This window comes from Hemitrygon akajei, chromosome 1, assembly GCF_048418815.1.
Source record: "Hemitrygon akajei chromosome 1, sHemAka1.3, whole genome shotgun sequence".
Taxonomy (NCBI): Eukaryota; Metazoa; Chordata; class Chondrichthyes; order Myliobatiformes; family Dasyatidae; genus Hemitrygon; species Hemitrygon akajei.
In genome coordinates, this window is record NC_133124.1 from 4,851,202 (window position 1) to 4,877,452 (window position 26,251).

Below are 26,251 nucleotides of genomic sequence, written 5' to 3' on the forward strand. Positions count from 1 at the left end.
GGCTAATACCAGCAGGCACAATATTAGAAGAATGTATAGGGGGATGATAGAGGCCAGCTGTGTGTGGAACACCCTGCCAGGTTGTGGTAGAGGCAAATACATCGGAGGCATTTGAGAAACTTAGACACATGAGAGAAAAATGAATCAAAATCAGGTTTAACATCACTGGCATATGTTGTGAAATTTGGTGTTTTGGGGCAGCAGAACATTGTGATTTTTTCTATGGCAATAAGATATACATCTTACACTGTATATATAAGTTTTAAAGTAGTGCAGAAAGAGGGAAAAATAGTGAGGTAGTGTTCATGGGCTCAATGTCCATTCAGAAATAAAAAAAACATAAGAAATGGAGACGAGGCCGTGGCCAGATCAGCCATAATCTTACTGAATGGCCTAGCAGGCTCGATGGGCTAGATGGCCTTCTACCTCCTATTTCTTATGCTTTTATGATCTTAGAGCGGGATAAAAGGTTGGCACAACAGTGTGTTATGGTGTTCCACGTTTAACATATCTATGCCATATGTCCTATTGTCCCAGTCCCCTAGTTCTTTCCAATCCAGATACTTACACTGCTGGTGGTAGTGGAGAAAAGCTCCCACTATGCTCCTATCTCAGAGAGTCTCACACCAAGTCCAGCTCCTGGCCTTCATGCATGGTTTAGCTACAAAGCCCAGAGGAACCATTTCTACTGACAGAAGGGGCAAAGGCAGGTTACTGGTTCAGTGCTGACTGGCAACTCCTGTGACTCTGCTGGTGCCAAACTGTATCGGTCTCTGCCGTTCCTTTAGATTCATCGGCTGTGTGGAGAAATGGGGGGGGGGGGGGGCTGCTACACAGGCAACAGCTTGCTCTCCATATCGTACTGCCCTGGCTTGCTTATGTAGACAGTTAGGACACAATATTTATGGTCAAACCTGACCAATGGAGGGCTTCAACTATGTCTAGATTACTTGTAAAAATAACTAGTGACCAGCAACTTCCCTTTCTCCATGAATATACATAAAAAACGATCCAGCACAAGGCAACGGCCATTCAGAATACACTAATTCCAGAACAAACTAGCTCAGTAAGTAGAAAATTATGTTATTTGTGAACTCCATACATACAAACCAGCCAGCTACAAAGTGATATCTCCACACACAAGTGCATGAAATATAATCCAAAGAACCAGAATTTGTAAACTTACTGCTATTTGCCGTTTGTCTGTTTCCCCTCTTTTGTGATGGATGTCTGCAAAATCTGTCAAGAAAAATTTCTATTTGAGAGTGGCATTTTATTTTGCAGTTTTTGTGAACTTTTTTGGATCTGTCCTGGACCCAGTACGCAAGTGTAATTAGGGAGAAAGCAAAGCAGTGCCTCGGCTTCTTTGGAAGTTTGTGAAGATTCAGCATGACATCTAGAACTTTGACACAGTTCTAAAGATGTGTGGTGTAGAGTATATTGACTGGCTGCATCACAGCCTGGTACGAAAGCACCAATGGCCTTGAATAACAAAGCCTACAAAAGATAATGGATACGGCCCAGCACACCACAGGTAAACCCCTCCCCATCATTCAGCACATCTACATGAAGTGTTGTAAGAAAACAGCATCCATCATCAGGCACCCCACCATTCAGGTCACGCTCTCTTCTTGCTGCTGCCATCAGGCAGAAGCTACAAGAGACCCAGGACCACACCAGCTGGTTCAGGAACAGTTTCTATCCCTCAACCATCAGGCTCTTGAACCAAAAGGGATTATGTCACTCACCCCATCACTATGGACTCACTTTTGAGGGCTCTGTCTTGTGATCTCAATATTTAGTGCTAATTTATTATTTTCTTCTTCTTTGTATTTACTGTGAATACCCACAAGAAAATTAATTTCAGGGTGATATATGATAGTAAATTTACTTTAAAATTTAAACAGATAGCCAACTCAAGGGTTCTCACAGCATACTGTACCCATCACACTATGGTCAAAACAAGCAACACCAAAAATGACCGTTATATTTTTAAAATTAAGTGATTATAATACTATTTAAGAGATGAGAAGAGGCCTTAAACCTCGACCAGTCTCAATTTAATTTCAGAGTAAAGTACTTAAAATGCCATGAACCATAATCTCTCCAAAAAAAGTGCACTAGCAGCCTCTAACTGAGAGAACACAGTAATTAGAACTAACAGTCTGAAAGGGGGTCGAGTTCCACATTGGCGATTCAGAATGCGACACTATACATTTAGCGGTAGTGTTTCCACCCCTGCCAAGTAGTGCAATTGCTGTTACTGTGCAGCAGTACCACGAACATTCACGGGCGCTGTTCAATACATTGAAACAAAACACCCTGCTACGTGTGCAGATCATCACACATTCCATGTGTTTTATTCAAGTACAACATTCCAAAAAAAACAAACCCTTATAGTAACACCTGCACCTGAACACCCACTGAACACACGTGTGCACACAGACAGCTTAAACACACACACATACACAGCTATTTATCATTAGTCACCTAAACATTTAATTCCATTAATATTAATGGTGACACGGTAGTGCAGTGATTAGTTTAACGCTGTTACAGCGCAGCTACCCGTGTTCAATTCCTGCTGCTGTTTGTAGAGTTTGTACGTGCTCCCCGTGACCTCTGGGTGCTCCAGTTTCCTCCCATGTTCCACAGATGTACAGGTTAGTCGGTGAATTGGTCATGTGGATGTAATGGGCAGTGTGAGCTGGTTGGGCCGCAAGGGTCTATTACCGTGCTGTAACTCAAAATAAAACTAAAAATGTTTAAATACACACACAGCTATTTATCCTAATTCACTTAAAAATCTTACTCCATTAAACTGGGTGATTCGGGGAAATCTCACCTGTGGCAGACACAGCAAAGGTTCTCGATGAAGCAACCCCTCAATCTGTGTCGGGTCTAGAGTAGACCACCCTGGATATAGTACATGATCCCTACAGACTCATAGATGAAATGCTGCTTTACCTGTTTGGACTGTGAGGGCCCTGAATGGTTGTGAGAGAGGAGGTGCAGCACCTGCCTGCTTGCAGGGACAAGTGCCAGGAGGGAGATCAATGAGGAGGAAGAGCGGACAGAGAGGGTCGATCTGCACTGAAAGAGGCTTGGAACAGACAACATTCTATTCACTGCTAAATGTGTGCTTGAAAATCATCAACTGCTAGCCTGCAGCACAGAAACAGCCCCTTTGACCCATCTAGGCCATACCGAGCTATTAATCTACCTAGTCCCATCAACTTGCGGCAGGACCACAGCCCCTCCATACCGCTCCCATGCACGTACCTATCCAAATGTCTCTTAAGTGTTGCAATCAAACCCCCATCCACTACATGCACTGGCAGCTGGTACCATACTCTCACCACCCCCAGCAAAGAATTCCCCCTCATGTTCGACTTACATATTTCACCTTTCACCCTTACCCCATGACCTCTAGTTGTAGTCTCACGCAACCTCAGCAGAAAAAGCCTGCTTACATTTACCCCGTCTATATCCCATACCCGTTCAACCTTTTCTTATGGCTCATGTCCTTAAGTCAAGGCAACAGCATTTAGTTTCTGATTGTTGTAATATTTTAAAAATACCAATCAAGAAATACCGTCACCTTTTATGCAAATTCTGTAGACACAATTTTGTCTTAACATAGAACATAAACCAGAGCGATTATTGCACACATGACCTGAAATTAACTAAAGACACGCCATCTTAGTACTATAACACCATAAAACATGGGAGCAGAATTAGGCCATTCAGCCCATCGAGTCTGCTCCATCATTCCATCATGGTTGATTTATTACCTCTCTCAACCCCATTCTCCTGCCTTCTTCCCATAACCTTTGACACCCTGACTAACCTATCTATGAACCTCCACTTTAAATATACCCAATGATTTAGCCTCAAGAGCCGTTAAAGACAATGAATTCCACAGTTTCACCACCCACTGGCTAAAGAAATTCCTCCTCATCTCTGTTCTGAAGAGACATCCCTCTGTTCAGAGGCTGTGTCCTCTGGTCCTGGGTGGACAACAAACGTAATATTCATGAGCAGGTGGTGATGAAGGCTGTTCCACTAAATGATAAAATACACAGTAATGCCACCAAACAATTTCATTAGCACAGAGAGAGAAAAGGATACGTGTCAAGTATTCTAAGATGGTGATGTCCCAGATATAATCATAATAGGAATCCATTGCGTCATGACTGAAATTATAAATAGAAAAGTTAGGAAACTTACATGGTCCAATGACATTTTGAATACTTGTCAGATATTTCCACATTCTTCAAAGGAAAGCACCTTCTACATTCTGGTCAGTATGCTCCAATATCAAACAAAAAATTAGCAATTCACAAAATCAAAATTCACAGCTTGTAGAAGTCTGAATTAAAACAGAAAACTGATTGGGCGGCAGTAATAGAAAGAAACAAATAACATTTCAGACTGAATCTCCGTCTATAACTCACACTACAATCTTCATTACACACACACACTCACACACAGAGACACATTTACACTCAGACACACTCACACACACACATACACTCACTCACACACACACACCACACACACTCACACACAGTGACACATTTACACTCAAACACACACACACACCACACACACATACACTCACACAGACATATTTACACTCAGACACACACCACACACACACACATACACTCACACACAGACATATTTACACTCAGACACACTCACTCACACACACACACACCACACATGCAGACGCATGCACACAGACATACACAAAGAAACACACACTGCCATACACACACATGGATGTGCAAGAACGCACACACAGATACACAGCCACAGATGAACATATGAACACAAACAGACACACACACATTGTATTTACATTTCTTCTATTGGTCTTGTTCTTTACATTAGAAACCTATCAAGTTAGCTAAACAATGTGTCTTTAACAATTCTATGCTGGTTTTATTAGACAGTTGGACAGAGTTAAGGAAAAACTTCTTCTCCCAGAGAGTTGTGGGGGTCTGGAATGCACTGCCTCGGAAGGCAGTGGAGGCCAATTCTCTGGAAGCTTTCAAGAAGGAGCTAGATAGGTATCTTATGGATAGGGGAATCAAGGGATATGGGGACAAGGCAGGAACCGGGTATTGATAGTAATTGATCAGCAATGATCTCAAAATGGCGGTGCAGGCTCGAAGGGCCGAATGGTCTACTTCTGCACCTATTGTCTATTGTAACTCATAGGAGCATAATTAAGCCATTTGGCCCATCGAGTCTTCTCCGTCATTCCACCAAGGCTGATTTATTATCCCTCTCAACCCAATTCTCTTGCCTTCTCTCTGCAACTTTTGACTCCCTTACTACTTAAGAACCTAGCAACCTCCACTTCAAATATACCCAACATCTTGGCATACAGAGCCGATTGTGGCAATGAATTCCACAGATTCACCACCCTCTGGGTAAGGGATCTCCTCCTAATCTCTGATTAAATGGACGTCCCTCTATTTTGAGACTGTGACTCTGGTCCTAGATGCCCCCACCAAAGGAAACATGCTCTCCACATTCACTCTATCGAGGCCTTTCAACATTCAACAGGCTTGCCCCCTCATTCGCCTAAATTCCAGTGAGTACAGGCCTACAACCATCAAACGTTCTTCAGACCTTAACCCTTTCATTCTCATGAAGCTCCTCTGAAACCTCTGCTATTATTTAATTTGCCTTCCTTACCTTTAGTAAAACCTGCACTAGGTCTTCCAAATCTCTTTGCACCTCTAATTTTTGAATATTCTTCCTGTTTAGAAAATAGACTACACATTTATTCTTTCTACCTAAGTTCATGAGCATACACTTCCCAGCACTGTATTGCACCTGCCACTTCTTTGCCCAGTTTCTCTAATCAATCTAATCTTAGCTGAAGTCAATCAACAAATCTATTTTTATTCTTGAACTTCCCCACCAACAAGGTTAAGAATATAAGAACATAAGAGATAGGAGCAGGAGTAGGCCAATCGGCCCCTCAAGCCTGCTCCGCCATTCAACAAGATCATGGCTGATCCAATCTTAACTCTAGTTTTCACCGAATCCCACAAGGCAACAGTGCCAACCAACAGGGCACCATGCCGCCCATTTTATTTTATTATTCATCCCGCCCAAACCCATGTGATTACCCGGGGGAAAAAAACCGAGTTGCCAATTGAGGAGAAAAAATCTGGAAAATTCCTCTCCGACCCATCCAGGCTATCGAAAACTGGTCCAGGAGATCACATGGCTGATCTAAACCTAGCCTCATGTCCACTTACCTGTTCGCTCACCGTATCCCCTAATGCCATTTTTATCCAGGAAAATGTCTATCTCCGTTTTGAATTTATTGAGTGTAGTAGCTTCCACAGCTCTCTGGGGCAGTAAATTCCACAGCCCCACCACCCTCTGAGTGAAGAAATTTCTCCGCATCTCAGTCCTGGAACGGCATCCCCTTATTTTAAGATTATGCCCCCTAGTCCTAGTTTTACCCATCATTGGGAACATTCTCCCCGCATCCACCCGATCAAGCCCCTTCACAATCTTATATGTTTCAATAAGATCGCCTCTCATTCTTCGGAACTCCAATGAGTAGAATCCCAATCTACTCAACCTCTCATCATACATCAACCCACCCATCCCCGGAATTAACCTAGTGAACCTTCTCTGCACTGCCTCGAGAGCCAGTATGTCCTTTCTTAAATATGGACTCCAGAACTGCACGCAGCACTCCAGGTGTGGTCTCACCAATACCCGGTACAACTGCAGTAAGACCTCCCTGTTCTTATACTCCATCCCCCTAGCAATAAAAGCCATCCCCCTAGCTTAATAAAAGGTTAAGCTGACAGGTATTCCGCTTGCTCAACCTTCCCCTCCACCACCTTCTTCTGGCTTCTGCTCCTTTCCTTACTAGTCCTACAGAAGAATCTGGGCACGAAAAGTCAACTGTTTATTCATTTCCATCGATGCTGCTCGACCTGCTGAGTTCTTCCAGCATCTTGTGTGTGTTGCTCCAGAGTTCCAGCATCTGCAGAATCTCGTGTTAGCAATTTGCTCAACCTGAACACCTTTCAGCTTCTCCTGGTCTCCGCTCTATCGCAGTGCCTAAACTTCTGTATTTGTCTGCACGTTGAAACTTGCTGCATTAGACCGTTTGATTCTTATTTCTTTGCAGCTCAACAAATTACCAGCTAGCATTTTTTTGAAACTTTAATATGTTTCCTCATGGTCAAAGTACGTACATGAAATTGAAATTGGAAAAGAGTAAACAGTCGACCTGCTGAATTCCTCCAGCATTTTGTGTGTGTTGTTTTGGATTTCCAGCATCTGCAGACTTTCTCTTGTTTATGTGTATATCAAATTGTTCAGTGTGTTGCCTGGTAAGTACATTTGTATAATTCTGGAAAGTTCTCTTGCTACTGTCTCATTTGAATAGGGGCCATTTGATTGGTTGACTATTATCTATGAATTTGAGTGGGCAGCGTTGGTGCGGGCAGCGGAGCGGGAGGAAGGAGTGCTCGTGATCGACATACGACTGGAGATCGGAGGATCAGCCGTTGTAGGTAGGCCGAGACCCTCGGACCTACCTGGAGAATACCTGAGGAGGAAGGTAACGCTGTGCAAGCGCGGGTGACATCAGCGGCGAGCGCGGGCTTTAAAAAGCGGGCCACTTTCAGGAGCGGGCAGCGGAGTGCGCAGGAGCAGAGTGCTGGGCTTTGGCTCAGCAGGCTTCGGCGCAAGAGGACTTCGGCAAGAAGTCTGTTTTTCATTTATTCTGACTAATCTAGGATCAGGTAATGGGGGAGACAGTTAGAGCAGTGGTGTGCTCCGTATGCAGTATGTGGGAGGTCAGGGTCAACACAGTTGTTCCTGATGACCACACCTGCAATAGGTGCATCCAGCTGCAGCTCCTATCAGACCGAGTTAGGGAATTGGAGCAGGAGCTGGATGAACTACGGATCATTCGGGAGGCAGAGGCAGAGATAGATAAGAGTTATCGGGTGGCAGTCACACCGAAAAGACAGGAGGTAGGCAAATGGGTGACAGTCAAGAGAGGCAGGGGGAGCAGACAGAGAGAGAAGAGCACCCCTGAACTGGAGCGGTACTAACATTCTTGCGGGGAAGTTTGCTAGTGCTTCTTGGGGGGGGTTTAAACTAAATTTGCAGGGGGCGGGGATCCAGAATGTGAGAGAGGATAGCGAGAGGAAGAATAAAGGACAGGTGGGGACTACACGGTTCCGGAATATTAAGTGTGTAGTAGAGGAAGGTGGGGCGGAACAAGTGATAAGGAGGACTCATGTACAGAGGGATGGTCTGACGGAACATGGAGTTAAATGTGTTGAAAGAATAAGTAAATTTAGGAAGGACAACAAAATTCTAGGGGCGTATAGCCTGATGGGAGTTCGGGGAGCTGGGTTAAGCACAATAGGCAGTGATTCAAACAGAGAGAGGAAAAATGGGTTAAAAATTCTATATCTGAATGCACGAAGTGTTAGAAATAAGGCAGATGAGCTTGAAGCCCAGGTGCGAATGGGTAACTATGATGTTGTTGGGATAACGGAGACATGGCTGCAGGGAGATCAGACCTGGGAAATGAATGTACAAGGGTATACGTGCTATCGTAGGGACAGAAATGTGGGCAGAGGGGGTGGGGTGGCCCTGTTGGTGAGGAATGAGATTCAGTCCTTTGCAAGGGGGGACATAGGATCAGGAGAAGTAGAGTCTGTGTGGATAGAACTGAGGAACAGTAAGGGCAAAAGGACCCAAATGGGTGTTGTCTACAGGCCACCAAACAGTAGCATGGATATTGGGTGCAAGTTGAATAGGGAGTTAACACTGGCATGTGGCAAAGGGTAGCAGTGAATGGGTGTTTCTCAGAATGGCAGGTGGTGACTAGTGGGGTGCCACAGGGCTCGGTATTGGGACCACAGCTGTTTACCATTTACGTTAACGATTTGGATGAAGGCATAGAAAATAACATCAGCAAATTTGCTGATGATACTAAGCTGGGTGGCAGTGAGACATGTGATGAGGATGTTAGGAGAATTCAGGGTGACTTGGATAGGCTGGGTGAGTAGGCAGATACTTGGCAGATGGCGTTTAATGTGAATAAGTGTGAGGTTATCCACTTTGGGAGTAAGAACAGGAAGGCAGATTATTATCTGAACGGTGTAGAGTTGGGTAAGGGAGAAATACAAAGAGATCTCGGAGTCCTTGTTCATCAGTCACTGAAGGTGAATGAGCAAGTGCAGCAGGCAGTGAAGAAGGCTAATGGAATGTTGGCCTTTACTACAAAGGGAATTGAGTACAAGAGCAAGGAAATCCTCTTGCATTTGTATAGGGCCCTGGTGAGACCACACCTGGAGTATTGTGTACAGTTGTGGTCTCCAGGGTTAAGGAAGGACATCCTGGCTGTAGAGGAAGTGCAGCATAGATTCACGAGGTTAATTCCTGGGATGTCTGGACTGTCTTACGCAGAGAGGTTAGAGAGACTGGGCTTGTACACGCTGGAATTAAGGAGATTGAGAGGGGATCTGATTGAAACATATAAGATTATTAAGGGATTGGACAAGATAGAGGCAGGAAATATGTTCCAGATGCTGGGAGAGTCCAGTACCAGAGGGCATGGTTTGAGAATAAGGGGTAGGTCATTTAGGACAGAGTTAAGGAAAAACTTCTTCTCCCAGAGAGTTGTGGGGGTCTGGAATGCACTGCCTCAGAAGGTAGTGGAGGCCAATTCTCTGGATGCTTTCAAGAAGGAGCTAGATAGGTATCTTATGGATAGGGGAATCAAGGGATATGGGGACAAGGCAGGAACCGGGTATTGATAGTAATTGATCAGCCATGATCTCAAAATGGCGGTGCAGGCTCGAAGGGCCGAATGGTCTACTTCTGCACCTATTGTCTATTGTCTATTGTTTCTCATCTATGGGATATAAAAAGAGATGACTATGAGGCTCTGCCATCTTTGCTTTTCCTCTCCCCTCTACTGCCAGCCTCTGTCCCATCACTGTCTGCTTCCAACTCTCTTTGTTCTATTAATTCTTCATAAAATAACTGTGAAGCTACAAGCTTAGTGCCTCTTTCCTTACTTCTGAAAGAAGATTGGATTAAAAGCATCAGAATCCAACACACCGTTCCATGTTTTAATGTAACACCATTAACTTGAAATGTCCTCTTCACAAATGTCTAATCTGAATGTTTCCAGCATTTTGTCATAATTCCAGATTTCCAGCATCTACAGTATTTTGTTGTTAAAAAGTCTGTCTTTTACCTGTTTTGTTCTTGCAAAGCCTTGAAAGCAGTCATATAATCCACCTCTCTGAGGAACTGACACAATATTGCAACCTAGTCAAAACGTAAAATAGTTTCAACAAATTTGTCATTTTGGGTTTTTCTCTTCAAAGGAGGATAGAGGTTTACAAGATAAAAGATCGAATGGACAGGACGTTTTCCTATGGCAGGTGGCTAATTTGAGGGGGCATAATTTTAAGGTGATTGGAGGAAAGTATGGGGGGGGGAATGTCTGACGTAGTTGTGTTTTTTTTTTTTACACAGAGTGCTGGGTGTGTGCAACCCCCTGCCAGGAGTGGTGGTAGAAGCAGGTACATTAGGGATTTAAAAAAAACGTTTAGCTAGGCGCATGGATGATAGAAAAATGAAAGGCTATCTAGGAGAGATATAGGTAAAAAACGGGATGAGGTCCTACAAGGTGAATTTAGGGAGTTAGGAGATAAACAAAAAAGTAGGACCACAAAGGTAATAATCTCTGGATTACGACCAGTGCCACGTGCCAGTCAGAGTAGAAATAGGAGGATATTTCAGATGAATACGTGGCTTGAAAAATGGTGCAAGGGGGAGGGATTCAAATTTCTGGGGCATTGGAACCAGTTCTGGGGGAGGTGGGACCGGTATAAACAGGACGGTCTGCACCTGGGCTGGACTGGAACCAATGTCCTAGGGGGAGCGTTTGCTACTGCTGTTCAGGAGGATTTAAACTGATGTGGCAGGGGGATGGGAACAAGTGCAGAGAGACAGAGGGGTGTAAAATGAGGGTAGAAGCAAAAAGTAGTAAGGTGAAAAGTAAAAGTGGCAGGCAGGCAAATCCAGGGCAAAATGCAAAAAGGGCCCCTTTTCAATATAATTGTATAAGGGCTAAGAGTGTTGTAAAAACAAGCCTGAAGGCTTTGTGTGTCAATGCCAGGAGCATTCATAACAAGGTGGATGAATTGAATGTGCAGATAGTTATTAATGAATATGATATAGTTGGGATCACAGTGACATGGCTCCAGGGTGGCCAAGGATGGGAGCTCAACATCCAGGGCTATTCAATATTCAGGAGGGATAGACAGGAAAGAAAAGGAGGTGGGGTAGCATTGCTGGTTAGAGAGGAGATTAACACAATAGAAAGGAAGGACATTAGCCTGGTGGATGTGGAATCGATATGGGTAGAGCTGCATAACACTAAAGGGCAGAAAACGCTGGTGGGAGTTGTGTACAGGCCACCTAACAGTACTAGTGAGGTTGGGGATGGCATTAAACAGGAAATTAGAAATGCGTGCAATAAAGGAATAGTAGTTATAATGGGTGACTTCAATCTACATATAGATTGGGTGAAGAGGAAGAGGATTTCTTGGAATGTATGCGGGATGGTTTTCTGAACCAACATGTCGAGGAACTAACTAGATAGCAGGCCATTCTAGATTGGGTATTGAGCAATGAGGAAGGGTTAGTCAGCAATCTTGTCGTGCGAGGCCCCTTGGGTAAGAGTGACCATAATATGCTGGAATTCTTCATTAAGATGGAGAGTGACATAGTTAATTCAGAAACAAAGGTTCTGAACTTAAAGAAGGGTAACTTTGAAGGTATGAGACGTGAATTAGCTAAGATAGACTGGCAAATGATACTTAAAGGGTTGACAGTGGATATGCAATGGCAAGCATTTAAAGATCGCATGGATGAACTACAACAATTGTTCATCCCAGTTTGGCAAAAGAATAAACCAGGGAAGGTAGTGCACCCGTGGCTGACAAGGGAAATTAGGGATAGTATCAAGTCCAAAGAAGAAACATATAAATTAGCAAAAAAAAGTGGCACACCTGAGGACTGGGAGAAATTCAGAGACCAGCAGAGGAGGACAAAGGGCTTAATTAGGAAAGGGAAAAAAGATTATGAGAGAAAGCTGGCAGGGAACATAAAAACTGACTGTAAAAGCTTTTATAGATATGTGAAAAGAAAAAGATTGGTCAAGACAAACGTAGGTCCCTTACAGTCAGAAACAGGTGAATTGATCATAGGGAACAAGGACATGGCAGACCAACTGAATAACTACTTTGGTTCTGTCTTCACTAAGGAGGACATAAGTAATCTTCTGGAAATAGTAGGGGACCGAGGGTCTAGTGAGATGGAGGAACTGAGGGAAATACATGTTAGTACGGAAGTAGTGTTAGGTAAATTGAAGGGATTAAAGGCAGACAAATCCCAAGGGCCAGATGGTCTGCATCCCAGAGTGCTTAAGGGAGTAGCCCAAGAAATAGTGGATGCATTAGTGATAATTTTTCAAAACTCCTTAGATTCTGGATTAGTTCCTGAGGATTGGAGGGTGGCTAATGTAACCCCACTTTTTAAAAAAGGAGGGAGAGAAAAATTGGGGAATTATAGACCGGTGAGTCTGACATCGGTGGTGGGGAAAATGCTAGAGTCGGTTATCAAAGATGTGATAACAGCACATTTGGAAAGCGGTGAAATCATCGGACAAAGTCAGCATGGATTTGTAAAAGGAAAATCATGTCTGACGAATCTTATAGAATTTTTTGAAGATGTAACTAGTAGAGTGGATAGGGGAGAGTCAGTGGATGTGGTATAGTTAGATTTTCAAAAGGCTTTTGACAAGGTCCCACACAGGAGATTAGTGTGCAAACTTAAAGCACACGGTATTGGGGGTATGGTATTGATGTGGATAGAGAATTGGTTGGCAGACAGGAAGCAAAGAGTGGGAGTAAACGGGACCTTTTCAGAATGGCAGGCAGTGACTAGTGGGGTACTGCAAGGCTCAGTGCTGGGACCCCAGTTGTTTACAATATATATTAATGATTTAGACGAAGGAATTAAATGCAGCACCTCCAAGTTTGCGGATGACACAAAGCTGGGCAGTGGTGTTAGCTGTGAGGAGGATGCTAAGAGGATGCAGGGTGACTTGGATAGGTTAGGTGAGTGGGCAAATTCATGGCAGATGCAATTTAATGTGGATAAATGTGAGGTTATCCACATTGGTTGCAAGAACAGGAAAACAGATTATTATCTGAACAGTGGCCGATTAGGAAAAGGGGAGATGCAACGAGACCTGGGTGTCATTGTACACCAGTCATTGAAGGTGGGCATGCAGGTACAACAGGCAGTGAAAAAGGCAAATGGTATGTTGGCATTCATAGCAAAAGGATTTGAGTACAGGAGCAGGGAGGTTCTACTGCAGTTGTACAAGGCCTTGGTGAGACCGCACCCAGAGTAATGTGTGCAGTTTTGGTCCCCTAATCTGAGGAAAGACATTCTTGCCATTGAGGGAGTACAAAGAAGGTTCACCAGATTGATTCCTGGGATGGCAGGACTTTCATATGAAGAAAGACTGGATCAACTAGGCTTATACTCACTGGAATTTAGAAGATTGAGGGGGGATCTTATTGAAACGTATAAAATTCTAAAGGGATTGGACAGGCTAGATGCAGGAAGATTATTTCTGATGCTGGGGAAGTCCAGAACAAGGGGTCACAGTTTAAGGATAAAGGGGAAGCCTTTTAGGACCGAGATGAGGAAAAACTTCTTCACACAGAGAGTGGTGAATCTGTGGAATTCTCTGCCACAGGAAACAGTTCAGGCCGGTACATTGGCTATATTTAAGAGGAAGTTAGATATGGCCCTTGTGGCTAAAGGGAGCAGGGGGTATGGAGAAAAAGCAGGTACAGGGTTCTGAGTTGGATGATCAGCCATGATCATACTGAATGGCGGTGCAGGCTCGAAGGGCCGAATGGCCTACTCCTGCACCTATTTTCTATGTTTCTATGAGAGAAGGGTTAGATTAAAGTTTGAGTAGGTTAAAAAGTTGGCACAACGTTATGGGCTGAAGGGCCTGTATTCTAAAACTGAAATCTCGGGAACTTGTTTGGTGTTTGTACTGTTGGACGCTGTGCAACTAAATGCATCATCACATATACTGTCAGCTCTGTGACCACAGTTATAATCAGAGATAACAGGATATAATTTACTACTTCCAATACATGGTTAGTTGAAGTCAAGCCACTTAGATATTTTAATGAGAATGAAACTGTAACAAAACGAGACAAGTTTACTCCCAGACACGATTCATTTGGCACAAATGATCTTGATGTTACTGAATTAGTAATCCAGCGGCCTGTGTACCAAATTAGTCAGTTGATTCTATTTTATGCTGCTGTTGATTGAGGCCTGGTGTTTAAAGCCATTATCAAGACCAAAAGATTACAGGATCAGAATTAACCGGTTTGTCCCATTGAGTCTGTTCCACCATTTCAACATGACTGATCCATTTTCCTTCTCAGCCCCAATCTCCTGCCTTCTCCCCATATCCCTTCACATCTGACCAATCAAGAGTCTATCAACCTCTGCCTTAAATATACATAAAGACTTGGCCTCCACAGCTGCTCCTGCTAAAGGTGTACAAGATAACGAGAGGCATTGATCATGTGGATAGTCAGAGGCTTTTTCCCAGGGCTGAAATGGCTAGCACAAGAGGGCACAGTTTTAAGGTGTTTGGAAGTAGGTACAAAGGAGATGTCAGGGGTAAGTTTTTTTACTCAGGGAATGGTGAGTGCGTGGAAAGGGTTGCCAGCGGTGGTGGTGGAGGCAGAAACAATAGGGACTTTTAAGAGACTCCTGGAGGATACACGGAGCTCAGAAAAATAGAGGACTATGGGTAAGCCTAGGTAGTTCTAAGGTAGGGACATGTTCGGTACAGCTTTGTGGGCCGAAGGGCCTGTATTGTGCTGCAGGTTTTTTATGTTTCTAAATCCCTCCTCATTTCCGTTCTAAAAGGTCACCCTTTTATTCTGAGGCCGTGTCCTCTGGACACAGAGTCTTCCACCATAGGAAACATGATATAATTGATTCCAACATCTTCCCAATCACACCGTGCCTCTCCTCCCCCTTTCCCTTCTGAGTCACAGACTCCGTGCCAGAGACCTGACCACTGAGACTTTCTTGTGTAAGGTCAACAGCACCCCACCCCCCCCAACAGTATCCAGAGTGACATACCTGTTGTGTAGAGGTACTCTGCATTAACACCTTAATCCTTTTCCCCTTCCTGACTGTTACCCAGTTTCCTTTCTTCTGTCTCTCTCTTTTCTTGAAGAGTGGAGTGATATTTCCAATTTTCTAGTCTCTGGAACCATTCCAGAATCTAGTGATTCTTGAAAGATTACTAATGTCTCCGCAATCTCTTCAGTCACCTCTTTCAGAACCCTGGGGTGTAGTCCATCTGTTCGACCTTCAGGCCTTACAGTTTCCCAAGAACCTTCTCTCTAGTCATGGTAACTTCACACACTTCATGACCCCTGACACCTGGAACTTCCACCATACTGATAGTGTCTTCCACAGTGAAGACTGATGCACAATACTTATTCAGTTCATCTGCAGTTTCCTTGTTCTCCATTACTACCTCTCCAGCATCGTTTTCCACCAGCCCAATATCCATTCTGGCCTCTCCTTTGCACTTCATGTATCTGAAGAAACTTTTGATATTCTCTTTGGCTACCTTACTTTTGTATTCCAACACATGATCCCTTTGTTCATTCATCCCTCCTCATTAATCTCCCTCCTGGCACTTATCCAAGCAAGTGGCCAAAGTGCTACACCTCCTCCCTCACCTAGAGAGTCCATCCAGGTGAAGCAACACTTCACCTGTGAATCTACTAGGGCCCTCTATTGTGTCAGGTGCTCCTGATGCAGCCTCCTCTACATTCATGAGACCCGCTGTAAATTGGAGGACTGTTTTGTCGAGTACCTCCGTAAACATTTTAATTCTGATTCCATTCTGACATGTTGGCTCACGGCCTCCTCTTGTGCCAGATATCCACCTTTCTCTCCCCCAAATGGAAATGGCTGAAGAAGAAGGAATCTGATAGGAGAGGAGAGCGGACTGTAGGAGCAACACCTTATATTCAGTTTGAGTAGTCTCCAATTTGATGGCATGAATACTGATTCTCCTTCCAGTAAAAAAAAATTGCCTCCCCCTCCAATCTTCTTCTATTCTCCTATCCGGCCTTTCCCCTCTTCTCACCAGCCTATCAACTGGGTACCCTTCCCCTTTCCCTTCCCTTTCTCCTACGGTCCACTCTCCTCTCCTATCAGATTCCTTCTTCACCAGCCTTTTACCCTTCCGGCCCAATCAATCACCTTATAGCTATCCTCCTTTCTCTCCCCAACTTTTTTATTCTGGCGTATCCCCCATTCTTTCCAGTCCTGAAGAAGGGTCTCGGTCTGAACAATCAACTGTTCATTCTTTTTTATAGATGCTGCCTGACCTGCTGAGGCCTTCAGCAACTTGTATATTTTAAAATTTATATTACTGTGTTCTTTATCTTTTGTGCTTCTTCTCGTACTGCATCGAATCTGGTGTAACAATTACTTTGTTCTTCTTTACAGTTGTAAACTGGAAATGACATTAAATGATCTTGTTCTATTAAAGGAAAGACTATGGAAGGGAGGCAGTTAAACGGTTCAGCATGGATTAGATGGGCCAAAGGGTCTGTTCTGTGCTGTACTTTCCTACAACTCTAATGCTGTACCTCACTGTCAACGATTATCTACAGGTAACATTTGAGATGCAACTTCATTCCCATCTCTTCAAAGGTTCATTTTACTATAAGAGAATGTGTAGTGTACAACCTGAAATTCATACTCTTCACAGACATTCTCGAAACAAGAAATGAATGGTCAAAGCCCCGAAGCCTCCCCTCCCACCACTTACTCTTTAAGTCACTCACTTCCATGGGGAGGTTTAGAATTTTACAAACCGATGGCCCATGACAGAGTTTAAAACAAAACAAACATGAATGAATATTTTTTACTTACTTGTGTGTGGCAGTTTAACATTGAACAACATTTGATCATTCTCTTCAGCACCTTTAATAAAAAATAAATGTGACAATAATTAGATAATGTACAGTTCATTAAACTTCCTGGTTACTGGTTACTTTATCACTTCACTTTGTTTTACTCGAATAGTGGAAATCTGAAAAGCAGAAACACTGGAAATACTCAGTGCTCAGGTAGTGCGTGTGGTGAGTTAACAGTTAAGGCTGATTTTATTTATTTATTTAGAGATAAGACACGGCAACAAGGTGGACCAAGACAACAGGTAAATCTGTGGAATTTGTTGCCACGAGTGACTGTGGAGGCCAAGTCATTGGGTGTATTTAAAGCAGAGATAGATAGGTTCTTGATTAGCCAGGGCATCAAAGGGTATCGGGTGAGAACAGTGGAGTGGGGATGACTGGATGAAGTGGATCAGCCCGTGATTGAATGGTGGAGCAGACTCGACGGGCCGAATGGCCTATTCTGCTCCTATATCTTATGGTCTTATAACATCCCATGAATCATCTGCAGCTCTTGTCACTCAGGGACTCGGGCTATACAGGTGTCCTCCAGCTTTACGAATGTTCACTTTTACAAAAGACCTACATTAGTAACCTGTTTTCGCATTACAAAGGATTTTCGCTTTTTCCCATATAAATTAATGGTTCTTCGCTTTACACCGTTTCGACTTAAGAAAGGTTTCATAGGAACGCTCCACCTTTGTAAAGGTGGTGGGGGGGGGGAGCACTTGTATTATTTTATTTTGTGACTGTGTTTTTCTTCTATCGTAACTATGTGTGCTGTTGGTACTGTGTTTTGCACCTGGGTTCTTTTGGGTGTATTGAAAAACAAAGTAGAGTTTGAACTTTTGATCCACAAGCCCGTGCTGCCCAATTACACCCATGTGACCAATTAACCCGCTAACCTGCATGTCTTTAGAATGTGGAAGGGAAATGGAGCACCCAGAGGAAACTCCCACAGTCACGGGGAAAGTGGACAAGCTCTTTAAAGACAGCACACACAAAATGCTGGTGGAACACAGCAGGCCAGGCAGCAACTATAAGGAGAAGCACTGTCGACGTTTCGGGCCGAGACCCTCCATCGTTAGTCCTGGTGAAGGGTCTCAACCCGAAACATCGACAGTGCTTCTCCTTATAGATGCTGCCTGGCCTGCTGTGTTCCACCAGCATTTTGTGTGTGTTGTTTGAATTTCCAGCATCTGCAGATTTCCTCATGTTTGCTCTTTAAAGACAGCAGTGGGATTTGACCAGGTCACTGATGCTGTCAGGCGTCACACAAACTGCTACACCACTGGGCTGCCTTAATTATCTTCTTTCAAGAACCTGAAATGCAGAAGTTTTAAAGTCAGTCCAGTCTTCCCCCATATGATGAAGACGAGTGAGTTAGTGGGAGAACTGGCCAATGTAAGTTATCCCTAGTGTCTCAGGGAGTCCGACAATGGCATTGAACCTGGCAACAACTGATGAGGACACGGGGAGAACAATCTGGGATCAAGAGGGTGCCTGTTGGTCAGTGTAGTGAGTGGGCTGAAGTGCCCATTTCCATGATGTATGGCTGGAGATGCATCAGTCTTCACTGTGGAAGACACTAGCAGTATGGTGGAAGTTCTAGGTGTCGGGGGTCATTAAGTATGTGAAATTACCATAACTAGAGAGAAGGTTCTTGGGAAACTGAAAGGTTTGTAATTCACCTGGACCATATGGTGTACAGCCCAGAGTTCTGAAAGAGATGGTTGAAGAGATCAAGGAAGCGTTAGAAATGATCTTTCAAGAGTCACTAGATTCCGAAATATCTTGCTTCTGAAAGGCTGGAAAGTTGCAAATGTAACTCCATTCTTCGAAAAGAGAGAAAGTCAGAAGAAAGGAAATTATAGACCAGTTAGTCTGACTTCAGTGGTTGGGAAGATGTTGGAGTCGATTGTTAAGGATGTGGTTTTGGGGTACTTGGAGGCACATGATAAAACAGGCCATAGTCAACATGGCTGCCTCATGGGAAAATCTTCCCTGACAAATCTGCTGGAATTCTTTGAAGAATAAGCATAATAGACAAAGGAAAATTGATTGATGCTGTGCACTTGCATTTTCAGGTGGCTTTCAACAAGATGCCACACATGAGGCTACTTAACAAGCTATGAACCCGTGGTATTATAGGAAAGATTCTAGCATGGATAAAGCAGTGGCTGATTTAACGTTATATCTCAATGCTTTGGATGATGGAATAGATGGCTTTGTTCCTTGGTGTTAATATTGACAGCAAGTTAGTGTGGGATAAACACCTTTCACTATTTCAAACAAGGCTGGACAAAGGCTTGGAGCTCTGCGGAAAGTAGCATCCAAACTAGACAAAGAGGGCAGAGCCAAGGTTTACAAAGCCCAGGTACGAAGTATCATGGAGTATGCCTGCTTATCATGGATGGATGCCTCACAGAGTGTCCTCAGCCAGCTTGATTCCATTCAGAGAAAGGCTCTCAGGATTATAGGTGTAGATGAAGCCACAGCTCGTGAGAAGTTAGCCATCAGTAGCTTACACCACAGATGACAGGTTACTGTAAATACTGTGCTGTACAAAATGCACACCAGCCACAGCCCTGCAGACCTTTGCGCCATGCTGCCTTCATCTTGTGAGAGACGGCGCACCACACCATCAAGTTTATCTATGCCTGCTCATGCTGTTTCTGTCCCTGATGCGAAAACCTGCACACTGGAAAGAAGCTTCCTTCACTGTGCTATCAGAATTTGGGACAGCCTTCCAGATGCTGTGGTTGGAAACATCTGCGACGATGGGGTCCAAGTCTTCAAGAGTCGAGTGCACAAACACCTATCATCTCTGGGAGGGAAGTCACATGCTTCTTCATAAGCTATCATGAAGGGGACCAGGATGGCAATACTTGGTTGTTGGTAGGTAGAGCTAATACCTGACTTTCAAGAGCATTTATGAGTTATGTTCCGGCTGGACTTAGTGCTTAAACTGCTGGGGAACAGTGCGGAAAGATCAGGTGCTGTTTTCTCCCGGTAGGGATTAGTTTTTAGTTACAAGTGCTCCTGTCACGTTTTGTCACCCTGTAACCTTATCCTTCAATCTCTTTGAATTATGGAGGACAGCATGTGTATAAATGTCTCTCTCTAGCAGATTTCATCATGATCATCATGACTCCAGGAATTCTACTATTTTTTAGTAATTTCTTAATTGTATATACGATTTTTTAATGTTCTATTGCTGAGCAACAGTGAACCATCTGATCGGCCTATCGGAGTTCTCTTTGGGAACTAGTTGACATGATCAGCAATTCTGATCAGGCTATTGTTCACGATTGCACTTAATAAAAAAAACATCAGAGCAGAATTAGGCCTTTCAACCCATCATGTCCGCTCCACCATTTCATCACAGCTGATGCATTTTCCCTCTCAACCCATTCTCCTGCCTTTATTTATTTACTTATTGACATACAGTGTGGAACAGGCCCTTCCAGCCCTTTGAACCACACCACCCAGCAACCTCCCAACTTAATCCCAGCCTAATCACAGGATAATTTACAATGATCAGTTAACCTGCCAACTGGTACGTCTTTGGACTATGACAGGAAACCAGAGCACCTGGAGGAAACCCACTTCACAGGGAGAACATACAATCTCCTTACCGGCAGTGGCAGGAATTGAAAGCAGGTCGCAGGTACTGTAAAACGTTGTGCTGGCCATTAAGTTACCTTGCCACCCCCATAAACTTTGATGCCTTGATTAGTCAAGAACCTTCAACCTCTGCTTTAAATATACTCGATTTGATCTTCACGGTCTCTGTGGTAATGAATTGCACAGATTCATCAGACTCTGGCTAAAGAAATCTCTCCTCATCTCTGTTCAAAATGGACGTTCTTGGCACATGGATGAAAAATGGAGACTACGTAGGAGGGAAGAATGAGAGTGACCCTGGATTAGATTAAATGGTCAGCACAACATTGTGGGCCAAAGGACCTATACAGTTGTACGTTCTATGTTCTTACCATGTCTGTGTATACATCGGAAGGGACGCACTTATTGAAGAAGTCTGAACAAATAGCACCAGCTTGAAGGTAGAAGTGCAGGGCTGCAGAAAACTGATCGGTTGCTAAAATATTAGAGAATAAAAAAAATCCACTATTACATTGAGCAAAATATACTGCAACAAATTCTTTCTTTGACAACTATAACAATATAATCATAAAGACCATTCAGCCCATCGAGTCGACTCCTGCCTTCTTTCTGTAACCTTTCACACCCTGACTAATCAAGAACCTAGCAACCTCTGCTTTACATACACCAAATGACCTGGTCTCCACTGCTCATATAAAGAACAATTTTATGAATGCTTATAATCTTATTATTGTGAGCAGTTGTGGGCCCCTATCTAAGAACAGCTGGAGTAGGAGAGGGTTTTGAGGAGAGTCTGGTAATAGGAGAGGGACTAGAGGAGGTTCATGAGAATGATCCTGGAAATGAAAGGATTAACGCTATGAGGAGTGTTTGATAGCTCACTGTAATTTAGAATGGGGGTGGGGAGGATATTTCATTGAAACCTATTGAATACTAAAAGCTTGGATAAAGTGGACGTGGAGAGGATGTGTCCAGTAGTGGGGGAGTCTAGGACCAGAGGACCCAGCCTGACAACAGAAGTATATCGCATCAGAGCAGAGATGAGAATGAGCTTCTTTTGCCAGAGGGTGGTGAGTCTGTGAAATTCATTGCCACAGACAGCTAGGGAGGCCAAGTCATTGGGTATATTTAAAGTGGAGGTTGATAGGTTCTTGATTAGCAAGAGTGTTAAAGGTTACAGGTAGAAAGAAGGAGAATGGGTTTGAGGGGAATGATAAATCACCCTTGATGGAATGGCAGAGCAGATAATGGGCTGAATGGTCTATTTCTGCTCCTATGCATTATAGTCTGAAACCTTCAAGTACTTTGTACAAAATTCCCCTAAATTTGGCACCCTCAGGCCTGGGGATTGCTAATTAAATTTTTGTTAAACATAGATTAATTGATCAATTGTACAGGTAACACTGCTGCAACATGCTCCAAATTGCATATTGTATATACTGCCATTGACGGATCAGGAAACACTATCTGTATTATGGGCTGGAACGATTAGAACACAACTTCACCTGCGAATTAAAGAACCACTTTGTTAATTTGGAATTGGACAGGCAGGAGAGAAGTGGTACTAGACAAAGAAACTGTTTGCATATGCCCTTGCCAGCACAGTCAGACTCCACTGAGTGTCGGCTTTACCTTGGGAAGCCATTAGATATCAACAGGCAATCAATTCAATTGGTACTTGTGCAAAGATACTCATAAAACATTGTAACATGCATCCCTTGATATACTTAGACCACAAGACCATAAGACAAAGAAGCACAATTAGGCCATTTGGCCCATCGAGTCTGCTCCACCATTTCATCATGGCTGATTCAATTTCCCTCTCAGCCCCAGTCCTCATTTCTCTACATGCCCTGACTAATCAAGCATCTATCAACCTCTGCCTTAAATATACATGAAGACTCGGTCTCCACAGCTGCTTGTAGCAAAGAATTCCTCAGACTCACCACTCCATGCTTAAGAAATTCCTCCTCATCTTTGTTCTCAAAGGACACCCCTGTATTGTGAAGCTGGGTCCTCTGGTGGTCTTAGCCATTCCTCCATAGGAAACAACCCCTCCAGATCCACTCTATCAAGTCCTTTCACCAATGAGTTCACCATCCATTCTTCAGAATTCTCGTCAATACAGGCCCAAACAAGGCATTCAAATCTGGAATAAATACCATTTCATTTCTTCTACTGATGTGCGTGACCATACACTTCTTGACTCTGTATTCCATCTGCCATTTCTTTGCTTATTGTCCTAATCTGTCTAAGTCCATCTGCAGTCTCTCTACTTCCTCAAAACTAACTGCCCCTCCACCTATCTTCATATTTTTGAATAATATTGCAACAAAGCCATCAATTCCATCATCCAAATCATTGACATATAATGTAAAAAGAATCAGTCCCAACACAGATCCCTGTGGGACACCACTGGTCACCAGCAGCCAGTCAGAAAAGGCTCCCTTTATTTCCACTCTCTGCCTCCTGACAATCAGTCACTGCTTTATCCATGCTAGGATCTTTCCTGTAATACCATGGGCTCGTAGCTTGTTAAGCAGCCTCATGTGTGGCACCTTGTCAAAGGCCTTCTGAAAATCCAAGTACTCGACATCAACTGATTCTTCTTTGTCTATTCTGCTTGTTAATCCTTCAAAGAATTCCAGCACATTTGTCAGGTAAGATTTTCCCTTGAAGAAACCATGCTGACCACGGTTTACTTTATCATGAGCCTCTAAGTACCCTGAGACCTCATCCGTAATAATTGACTCCAATATCTTCCCAACCATATGGTCAGACTAACTGGCCTATAGTTTCCTTTCTTCTGCCTCTCTCTCTTTTGAAGAGTGGAGTGACATTTACAATTTTCCAGTCTTCTAGAACCATTCCAGAATGTAGCGATTCTTGAAAGATCGTTACTAATGCCGCCATGATCTCTTCAGACACTTTTTTTTGGAACTCTGGGGTGTACACCATATGCTCCAGGTGACTTATCAACCTTCAGACCTTTCAGTTTCCCATAAACCTTCTGTCTAGCTATGGTAACTGTACACACTTCATGACTCCTGAAACCTAGAGCTTCCACCATACTGCTACTGTCTTCTACAGTGAAGACTGATGCAAAATATTTATTTAGTTTGTCCGCTATTTTGTTGTCCCCATTACTACCTCACCAGAATCATTTTCCAGCAGTCCAATATCCACTTTTGCCTCTCTTTACACTTTCTGCATCTTAAAAAACTTCTGGTATTCTCTTTAATATTATTGGCAAGCTTACTTTTGCATTCCATCTTTACCTTCTTGGTGACTTATTTAGTTGTCTTCTGTTGGTTTTTAAAAGCTTCCCAGTCTTCTAACTTCCCATTAACTCTTACCCCCTCTTTGGCTTTTATGGAAGCATTGACTTCTCTTGTTAGCCATAGTTGTGTCATCTTTCCTTCAGAATACATCTTCCTCTTTGGGACGTATATATCTTGTGCCACCTAAATTGCTTCCAGAAATTCCAGCCATTGGTGTTCTGTTGTCAACCCTTCCAGTGTTCTTTTCCAATCAATTCTGGCCAACTCCGTAATTCCCTTTACTCCACTGTAATACTGATATATCTGACTTTAGCTTCTCCTTCTCAATTTTCAGGGTGAATTTGATCATATTATGGTCACCTGCCCCAAGGGCGCTTTTACCTTAAGCTGAACTTCGATGCTCCGAGCTGTGAGTGTCACACTAACCACTATGCCACCGTGGTGCCCCAGCTTTGTTATTGCGAGTATGAAACTTGAGCCCTGACTCATTTTTCTGATTAACACAATTATTTTTATAACATGATATTTTTTAAATAACAAGGATCTTATGAATGCAACCATGGTGTTACAGTACTGGGCAGCTAATATACGTTGTGCTGCTTTCTGGTCTTTCTTCCACGGTCAACCCGAGTGCCCTAACTGGGTGGCAATGGAGTTGAGCTCCACTAAAGAATTATCTATATCTGCACTTCTTGGCTCTGCACTCCCTAGCAGTCTGCCCAGATCAATAGCTAATCCTCTGGTTAGACACACTTTGCGTATATGGGCTCAGTTCAGGAAATGCTATGGTTTCCAGGGGTTTTCCGTTTCTAGCCCTGTCGCACATAATCACCTTTTTTTACCTACTACGTACGATTCAGCATTCCATGTTTGGTACAGGAAGGGCATTAGACATTTTGAAGATCTCTTCATTGATAATTGCTTCGCTTCTTTTCAGCAGCTCTCCGTTAAGTTCAACCTACCTAACGCTCACTTTTTCAGATATCTCCAAATCCGACACTTTACTGCTCCTTTAATTCCTAACTTTCCTGAAATGCCTGCGAAAAATGCTATGGACCTATTTCTTTCCATTAATCCACTAGGTAAAGGTTTAATTTCAATTATCCGAGATAAACTAGCAGCCTTACGACGGGCCCCTGTGGATAAAATTAAAATGGCCTGGGAGCAGGATTTAAATATCTCCCTATCCGAGGAGAGCTGGGACTCAGTTCTCAAATCGGTTAACTCAACCTCCCTTTGTGCTCGCCATTGCCTCTTACAGTTTAAGATTGTTCATAGAGCCCATATGTCTAAATCTAAACTATCTCGATTCTACTCTGGCATTAGTCCGCTCTGTGATAAATGCAAGAGGGGGGTGGCCTCTCTCATCCATATGTACTGGCTCTGTCCTAGCTTGGAGAAATTCTGGAAAGATGTCTTCACTACACTATCGGGTATTCTGAATCAGCACCTAGAACCTAACCCCTTAATTGCTCTGTTCAGTTTTTGGGGCGAGACAGATTTATGTCTGGGTCCGACCAAATGCCGAATACTATCCTTTGCCTCTCTCCTGGCGAGACGCTTGATCCTCCTTAGATGGAGAGATGTTGCCCCGACCACTCATGCGCAATGGCTTAACGACATTATGGCCTGCTTGGACCTCAAAAAAATTCATTATTCAGTTCTTAATTCGGATCTAAAGTTTCATAAGGTCTGGGGACCTTTTATCGAGTACTTTCATAACCTTCCTCCTGACTAGGGTTTTTTTTTTCTCTTTTTTTTTCTTCTTTTCGGTCCCTTGCTTTCAGCTCCCTTTTTTTTTCTGGTAGTAGGCATTATTATCCTCTGTTACTAAGTGTATTCACAGTCTGGGAGTTTGACTGTCCGGACTTATACTCTTTATACTGTGTGGTGGTTGGTCTGGAGGAGTTGTTGTTTTTTTTCTTGTGTTGTGTGGCTTGGGGAGGACACTAAGCTCACTTGTCTTTAATTCAGGTGCTTTTTTGTTAAATTCTCTTCCTTTGTAGCATATTGTTATTGTATGCTTAATCTTGCACTGTATTAATGCTCCTCATTTAATTTTGTAAAATGTTTTGAAAAACTAATTAAAAAATTAAAAAAAAGAACCATGGTGTTACAGGAAAACCACCAGTAAATGCCAACTTACGAAAATCTAGGACTCTACAACTCTTGTTCTCAATATTATAGTTACCACCCCTCAACCATCAGGCTCTTGAA

General features: G+C 43.3%; 1 protein-coding gene across 1 annotated transcript in view; it reads right to left on the minus strand.

Annotated features, from left to right (window-relative positions):
- The window catches only part of ints8 (integrator complex subunit 8), a 108,145-nt gene that overhangs the window by 2,055 nt on the left and 79,839 nt on the right, over positions 1-26,251 (minus strand). The window contains exons 23-27 of the mRNA XM_073024602.1: positions 21,125-21,228; positions 17,104-17,154; positions 10,277-10,350; positions 4,132-4,196; positions 1,187-1,230 (exon numbers count right to left, since the gene is read on the minus strand). Coding sequence (XP_072880703.1) covers positions 1,187-1,230; positions 4,132-4,196; positions 10,277-10,350; positions 17,104-17,154; positions 21,125-21,228 — 338 coding nt within the window. The remainder of the gene's footprint in view (positions 1-1,186; positions 1,231-4,131; positions 4,197-10,276; positions 10,351-17,103; positions 17,155-21,124; positions 21,229-26,251) is intronic.